Genomic DNA, 8,263 nt, shown 5'->3' with positions numbered 1-8,263 from the left:
AAAAAAAAAAAAAAAAAAAAAAAAAAAAAAAAAAAAAAAGATATGCAAATGTATGATTTATGCAAACAAAGAAGAAGGGATTGTGTTTTTGTGTTCTGTAGGCGTGGGAGAAAAAGGTTGGAGACTGTAAATAAAGCCTGGAAACAAAACTATAGTAAAGAAAGGTTGGCGAGCCCACTGCTGCACTAATCGGCCTCCACCTTCTCCAGCTACAAGGTCCAGTTTCCAAAAACAAAAAAAAAAAAATCTAGGTCATTGTTTTGTGCCTGGGCAGTCAGATGGAATTTGGAGAGAGAGTGATCCTATAAGGGCAAAGGAGAAGGATTTACGCAGCAGTGAACAACTTATGAGAATAAGTTTATCAGCACCATTTAAAGAATAAATAGTGTTTTACAAATCAAAGTAACTTCTTATGGTTTCTCTTGACTTATTTCTACAGAAAAAAAGTAGAGGAGAACATGTAGAGAAGTGCTTTTGTCTGCTATAGCATCCATGTTTTTAAGATTGTCAGTATAGAAGAAATGCTGTAATGGAATAATGTCGTAATAACATTAGTCCCTCTCTGTGCCTCTGTGTCTGTGTCAGAGGGACAATGCATTAAAAAGTGTCCTCAGCAAACCTTCAGCGACTCCAGCGGGTGGCGCTGTCAGTCTTGCCACAGCTCGTGCCAGACATGCCACGGACCTCGTGCAACAGACTGCGACCTTTGTCCTGGTGGGAATTTTCCTGTACATGGACAGTGTCCTCACATTAACTGCCCACAGGGACAGTATTTTGATGGTAAGTAGAGGAAGCACGGTGAAAGCTGACTTAGGCTGGTTAAAAAAGAAGTTTTATGTGATCCACTGTAATCCAGGTAAATTACAGATTTACAAATTTACGAACAAAAGGACAGAATGACATGTCAGGTCATAGCTGAATCGCAGATAACACTCGTAACACGATACTTCTCTGAATCTCGGGTGGAAATGATTGCTTTTCTCCTTTGGGTGACACTGGAGGTCAGTACACTGTCCCAGAAATGTGGAGGGATTCATCGTCTTGCTCAAGGACACTTTAGGAAGTTGATACTTGCTGCTGAGCCCACAAGCTTGAACCCTGCTGAAGGACCTCTGGGGTCATCTGCCTCAAGCATCTACCTCTCTAGCCCCTTCTCTTTTGTGTCTGTGTCACCAGCACTTGGATACAATACTCCATTGTTCTTGTTATCAGCCATATACGGTTAATAAGTCGATTGTTTTAATTTCCACATCATTGGTTTCATTATTTGCTTACGCGTGTGGATAAGCCAGCTTCGTCAGGAGCAGTTCGCATTCAGCCATCAAGTATTTTTCCAAGCTATATACTGCTATTGTAAGGAAACAGCTTCATTTAAAACATTCTACTTCTTAGGTTTCGATTTTAACACAGGTGTCATTCACATATCTGTAAAACTGACCAGTGCTGTCACTTTGATTGAGCCAAGAGCTGTTATTGCGCATTTGCAATTTAGTGTATTTTCTTTTTAAAACACTAGTGCCTGTTTTATCCTTAGGCAACACTGAACATGAATGGTTTTAGAGCAATACCTTTTCTAAATGTTTGCTTTTGAATACAGAATGCAATAGTCCAAAAGCTCCTGATTATCATTTCTGTTTTTTTCTGCACAGAGCCCTTTCTTATACAGTCTATTTGTGCCTGAGACACTAAATCTTGTTATGGTTCCCTCTTGTGGTGGGGATGGTTAAAACAAGCTGTGTGCTGTATGTATATTCTTTTCCATCCAGGGAAATATGGTGAATGTCACACGTGCAATGTTTCCTGTAAGACCTGTTTTGGCCCACAGGCACTGGATTGTTCTTCTTGTTTTAAAGGTAATATTTACTGCTTTTAGCTTTTCAGAGTAAACTATCTTAATCGCGATGTTAATTCTTGATGCCAATCGTGCGAGTGTGGATGTGTGTGTATTTGTGCTTCACAGGATATTTCCTGGACCAGGACAGTTCCTGCGTAGAGCAGTGTCCACCTGGCTCATATGCCAACTCTGCCACTCAGCTGTGTGAGGACTGCTCTCCCAGCTGTGAGGCCTGTGTGGACACCAGTGATAACTGCATCAGCTGTTCCAAAGGCACCGATAAACTTTTTCTCCACCAAGGCCGGTGCTGGTCCAATTGCCCAGAGTAAGCAGTTTGATAAGCGGTGAAACAAACACGGAGCTATGCAATGATGACACGATCTTCTTCGTGCTTCGCTTCTCTTTTGTTTTCTCCCAACCGTATTGGGGTTATTTTTGTTTTGTTTTTCTTTAGAGGTTTCTTTGAGACAGCAGAGGGGTCGTGTGAAGCCTGTGATAGCTCCTGTCTCACCTGTGATGACATCAAATCCCAGTGTCTGTCCTGTGCTGACGGCTACTACCTGGAGAGTGGCATGTGTAGACTCAACTGTTCGCTGGGAATGTATCCTGCAGATGATGGTACCTGCAGACGATGTCCTCCCCACTGTGAAGTTTGCTCAGATGACAGGACCTGCTTCCGTGAGTTATTAGCACAGTCAGCAGATTTAAAAGATATAATGTTCAATACAGGTGAGAGATTTGTGTTATAAATTTTTCACCCCTCCAGGGTGCAGTTTCCTCTACTTGATGCTGAACGGTGAGTGTAAGGCTAGTTGTCCTGTGGGCTATTATGAGGACATGGAGGAGGGCCGCTGCGGTCAGTGCCACCCTACGTGTGGCAGCTGTTCAGGGCCTTCAGCAGATGATTGTGAGACCTGCTCAACCTACAGCCCCAAGCTCTATAAAGGTGTATGCTCAAAGGATTGCCCCGCTGGTACTTACTATGAGACTGCAGCTATGGAGTGTCAAGGTGAGCACCTGGATTCACAGATTTGATTTGGTTTTAAACACCAAATATGTGGAGTTTTCTTGTTACGGCTTCACCGTTCTACAGCGAGAATTCTTTCTAGTTTTCATGATGCTACTACGTAGGTTCAAAGACCATGAAGTCAGATGTCAAAATGATTAAAATACATTTTTAATCATTTAATCATTTTAATATTTATTCAATTTTGATGAAATTGAATAAAACTGTAGCAACTATGAAATACAACTGTCAAATTTCATTTCATTTAAATCCAATGATATTACCTCTGTTCAAGTTTTGGATTTGACCTTCCTACTAGCAGGAATTCTGCAGTGTTGCAAAGTTATTTGTTTTTATCCCTCAGCCGTAAAAGGCTGATGGGGTGTGGTTGTCACCTTGTGGAGCGGGTGGCTGGCATGAACACTCAAGTTTATGAATGTGATAACTCGAGAAGGAAACCACCTAAGACTTTTAAATTGATAAAATTATTAATTATTTAATTATTATTATTATTTAATGAATTAATTATTAACTAAAAATTTCAGAAAACTTCAAATCTCGGCGACCTCGACCTCAAGGTCAGAAGATCTTGTGAATGTGATAACTTCAGAACAAAGCAACATAGGATTTTCACATTTATACCATAGGTGCATCTACTAGGAGCCTGAGGGGTACTACTGGCACCACCAGAACTTTTAAGATAATGTTAAGATAACCCCAAAAGTAATATTCTCTTAATGTTTTTTCACAATGTGTTGCTGAAAGTACTTTGACTCACTGGACTTGCATCTGTGTAATATAGAGTTGGGATATCCCTTTGAATAAGTACGGTAGTTGGATAAATTAACATGTAGATGTGTTGCAATAATCATGCATAATACTCTGGTAATTGATCAAACTGACCCTTAGTGGGTTTGCTATTTTCAGTTTTGGTTTTACTGTTTGAAAATGTTGCCTTTTAGTTTAGTTTGTATTAGTTTTAGTGTTTATTTCATGTGCTGGAGGCAATGTTTCGGAAAAAATCTGGCACAGACTTTTTAAAAGCAGTTTACTCCCAGTCCTGCAGTATTATAGTATCTATACTATACTGTAGTGTTTATACAGTCGGACCTATACTACTGTATAAATTAGATCATAATGTAAAATAGATCAGCTTGCAGCACCACATTCGTTTCAGCGGAACTGCTGATTTTTTCACTATACAGGTCCTATTCTCACCACTTGAATTTGTATATCAGCAATCGGTTCTGGATCTCCTCCACAACGTTAGAAGTGTGACCCTTCAACTTGTCTTTCATTTTGGGGAAGAGGATAAACTCACCAGGAGCCAAATATGCCAGAGTTGGGCCAGTGGTGACAACACCACGTAGCACAGTGGAGATGCTAAAGTTTCTCTCCCTTAGACAGCTCAGCGTAATATAGTAAAGCTCACCACAGAGAATCAGACAAATTTATGGTGCAAGCTCTGTAAAAGTATAATAAAAAAACCCAAAATGCACATGTGCCGCCTTGAGGTTTGAACACTGTGGACTCCACACACACTAATGTCCACAGACATGAAAGTTAGGTTAGCTAGACTCAGAAAGTTAAATGTTTGCGCTGTGCTTGAGGTCCATGGAGTGGTTAGAATGGCACTCACACAGAACAGTCTATAAAGCGTGCACTAGAAGTCCACACCAAGTACACAAAGAAAAAACCTTGAAAGCGAGATCATCCAATTTTTTCCTCACACCTTCTATTAGACTTTCTTTTCCATACTAATTACCTTGAATAATGTTAAAGCTTGAATAAGCGTTAAAAATAAAATAAAACAGAAAATGTGTAACAAAGGGAGGTTAATGCAGTGGCCAAAAGCAATTACTAAACTCACAACTGAGTGATAATGAAATAAGCTATTTGCTTAAAATGAAATCCATTCACCTCTAAAACATGATTATTGTACCCTCTTGTGTAAATGTGGTAATGTGACATGAAGGTGTTGCAATCTGCTTTGCTTGGTTGTATTTAGAGTGCCACCAGACTTGCCTTAGCTGCACCGGGCCGGACGCCAACGAGTGCACCCAGTGCGAGAGAGGACTTGTGTTGGATCCAAACACGTTACTGTGTGGTGTGACGGGTGATACGGCCTGCCCACCGGGGACCTACCTACACAACGACCAGTTCACCTGCAAGGGTTGCCACCGACACTGTCTTTCGTGTGAGGGGCCAGGCAACGATGAATGCCAGACCTGTGCTGTCCCCAGATATCTTTACAGTGAGCATTTTCAACAGGTTTATGTGCAGACACAGAGGTGATTTGTGGTATAAATGAAAATCAGCACAAAACTGATTGTTTTAAAGTTGATTTATCATGCAAAGACAAAACAAATCTGAATCATTTATCTTTTAACTGTTAGCTCTACAGGTGCTTGAAAAAGCCTTTTCTCATTTTAATCACTAATGAAATTTTTGGCCCGAGTTATAGACTTTGCTTTTGCATTTAGTGCTCTCACAGCTGGCTTCATAATAATGGCTTTTGTAAGACTATTTGACAATTTCAGGTTAAACAGATTTATGCAGTTGTACTGGTTGCTTCTCTGAAGTGAGTACGCCACCAAGTTAAGGTGCTAACTCTGTTGCTGTATGCTTTTTTTTCCAGACAGCACATGTGTTAATATGTGTCCTGATGGCACGTATACCACAAGGCAGGAAGCTGATGGAAAGATGTTGGGACTCTGTTTGCCTTGTGACCACGTGTGTTCCTCTTGCACTAGTGCATCACCAAGAGATTGCCTTACGTGTTCTCCAGGATATCTGCGGCTCCTTCAGCTCTGTGTCACCCATTGTCCCACTGGGTAGAAAGCTCTGTTACTATTTGTGAAATGTTTACCTCAAGTAGACAAACAATTTCTGCAAACAGAACTTTATGCTTCAGTGACCCCAAACTAGAGATAATACAGTATTTGTTTTGGAAGTGAACCAAAGTTTCTTAGGAAGAAAGGGTGTAACGTGGTTTCTCCTTCTTCAGCAGCAAAGTAACTTTTTCTTAAAGCTTTTTTTTTTTTTTAATCAGTTACATATTTGACAAACATGAAGGAAATGTTTTAACCCATTTTTTTATGCATTTCTTCAGGTATTACAGGGAGGGCTCCCAGTGTCATAAATGTCACCAGTCCTGTGAGCTGTGTACAGGACCGGGGCCTGAGTCTTGCAGGGCATGTTCCCCTCCTCTGCTGGAGCTGAAAGGCACCAAGCTGTGTGTCGAACGCTGCCCACACCGCTTCTATCAGTCTAACGACATCTGCAAAAAATGTCATATCAGTTGTCAGACATGCATAGGTAGGTAGAGGTGAAATGTCAAACCAGTGAGTCAACAGAAACCCATTTTTAAGCATTCAGGCATGTTTTTTACATTTTATTTATTTTACTGTGTTACATACAGCTTTTTGTTCTAATCATTTCATTTAATTTCAGTTCAGCAAACAGAAAAATAAAATTCCTTCTGAAATGTAACACTGATGTAACTATTTAGACCATTTGCTTTCATTTTAACTCAGGAGTCTCTCTTTCTCTTAATCATCTTTGAGATGTTTCTGTACCTTGATTGGCACATGAAAACAAAATCAAAGGGGAAGCAAAAGGAACTCAAAAGCCCTCCCTAAAGTGCTTGTAGACATGACTGTGTGGAGGCACAGCTCCATATTCTTACAGGGAGCACATTTGGAGCAACAAGCACTCTTCCTGTAGACAAACGATTCCCAAACTGAGGAATCATGAGAGCAAGATTGTGGTACTAAAGGTGGTTAGGAACCTGGTGACCTCCAGAGAACCTGTGGTGACATGGGACAAATAGAATATGCATTATAGCAGCACTCCAGTGATCTGGGTACAGTATCTAGCAGCACAGCTTCATTCAGTAGTATTAAATGGGGGGGAAAAAAAACCCTCAATTGTTACTTTATTTTTTATTTTGTAGACTGACTGTTGACTGTGACTGTTGAATGGTTTTCGGATACTAAATGGTGGTATGCTGGGTAAGACTGTTACCTCACAGGGTCCTGGATTTGAATCCAGTCTAGAGTCCTTCTATATGTGGATGTCTGCATGGGTCTCTCCAGTTACTCTGGCTTGTTCTCACAGTGTGATGAACTGGGTTGCAACCACCACCTTTGACCCTGAACTGGGGCTTGAATAATTTCTGACTGTACTTTATATTTCCAAACTGTCAATATCGTGGATTCACTTTCTCATTAGGTATCTGCTCAGTGCCTGTATGTGTGTTTGCAGATGCCTCTCCTCAGGGCTGCTTGACTTGTGACTGGGGCAGCATGCTACAGGACAAAGTGTGCTATCCACGCTGTAAGGAGGGACTGTACTTTTCTGAAGAGGTGGGTTATGATTATGGCTGTTCAATATAATGATATATATATATATTGGATGACGATATAAAAACGTCTATCGTTTCATTTTATGCTATCATTTGTTTCGTGGTGTTGCAAAATAAACTGTTTACGGCAATATTTTTTCATGGTTTTGATGGTCACTGTAGTGGCTATATTAATTTCTTAAAGTTCTCTATTTCTCTTATGTTTAATATAACCACACTACTGACGGACAAGCGCCTGTTTTATGCGTTGTCGTTAGCAACAACGACGGTAACACCATCGCGTGTCCGCTTGTTTATGTTCCACATAAACCTTTCACAATAAAGCTCAAGATCCTGTTGAGACTTTTCAAAATAAATTAAATCTCGTGAAAGAGCAGATTATTTGCGGATGAGAAGTTAAAAAAAAATAGCCACCAGGCAGTGGCGTGTCTAGAAAATTTTTGTTGGGGGGGGCCAGGTAGGGGCACAGATTTGGAGAAGGGTGGCAGATGTAATTGGCAGATAATGTTTTAAAAAAAAAAAAATTCTACCAACCGTTAACCATAATACAATAATCCTATAAACCTAATAACCGAATGCGCTTTTAACTCTTATTAGAATGAGATTTTAACCACTACGGTGCAAAGTTTTTAGATACTGCGTTGATGAAGTACAAGAGATACAATCGGTGCTTTGTCAGTGTTTACTCAGCATTCAAGTACAGCAATATTTGCACAGTATTTTTACTGACATATATAGTGCACATATGTTCTGGGCAAAAACATTTTTGAATATTAAAATACGAACATTTGTAACAAACAATTGACAAATTAGCCAGTTCCAAAGTAAAACTTTATCTGCCTGTTAAAAAAAGAAGATAATCTTCTCACAAACTGGTGTTTAATTTTGAAACAGGAAAAAAGTGGGGAAACAACTGAAAAGACTAACATTTGAATAAAACCTGAAAGCAAGTAAATACTTTCTGTGCTGCCTTATGGTAAACTTTGGTAATATTGATAAAGAACAACACTGGCTGATGATGAAATACAGTCAGCTGGCATGGTGACACTGCCAGTAT

General features: G+C 40.0%; 1 protein-coding gene across 1 annotated transcript in view; it reads left to right on the top strand.

Moving 5' to 3' along the window:
* The window catches only part of LOC102213272 (proprotein convertase subtilisin/kexin type 5), a 17,805-nt gene extending 10,555 nt beyond the window's left edge, over positions 1-7,250 (top strand). Inside the window, exons 6-14 of the mRNA XM_005729999.1 lie at positions 586-780; positions 1,767-1,853; positions 1,961-2,159; positions 2,289-2,512; positions 2,601-2,843; positions 4,849-5,094; positions 5,479-5,674; positions 5,953-6,158; positions 7,107-7,250. Coding sequence (XP_005730056.1) covers positions 586-780; positions 1,767-1,853; positions 1,961-2,159; positions 2,289-2,512; positions 2,601-2,843; positions 4,849-5,094; positions 5,479-5,674; positions 5,953-6,158; positions 7,107-7,237 — 1,727 coding nt within the window. The 3' untranslated portion in view covers positions 7,238-7,250. The remainder of the gene's footprint in view (positions 1-585; positions 781-1,766; positions 1,854-1,960; positions 2,160-2,288; positions 2,513-2,600; positions 2,844-4,848; positions 5,095-5,478; positions 5,675-5,952; positions 6,159-7,106) is intronic.
* The last annotated feature ends 1,013 nt before the right edge of the window (positions 7,251-8,263 follow it).

The sequence above is a fragment of the Pundamilia nyererei genome, unplaced genomic scaffold (genome assembly GCF_000239375.1).
Source record: "Pundamilia nyererei isolate P.nyererei 1_Seehausen unplaced genomic scaffold, PunNye1.0 scaffold00035, whole genome shotgun sequence".
Classification (NCBI taxonomy): domain Eukaryota; kingdom Metazoa; phylum Chordata; class Actinopteri; order Cichliformes; family Cichlidae; genus Pundamilia; species Pundamilia nyererei.
The sequence above is the reverse complement of the archived record's forward strand: the minus strand, read 5'-3'. Positions and strand labels throughout refer to the sequence as shown.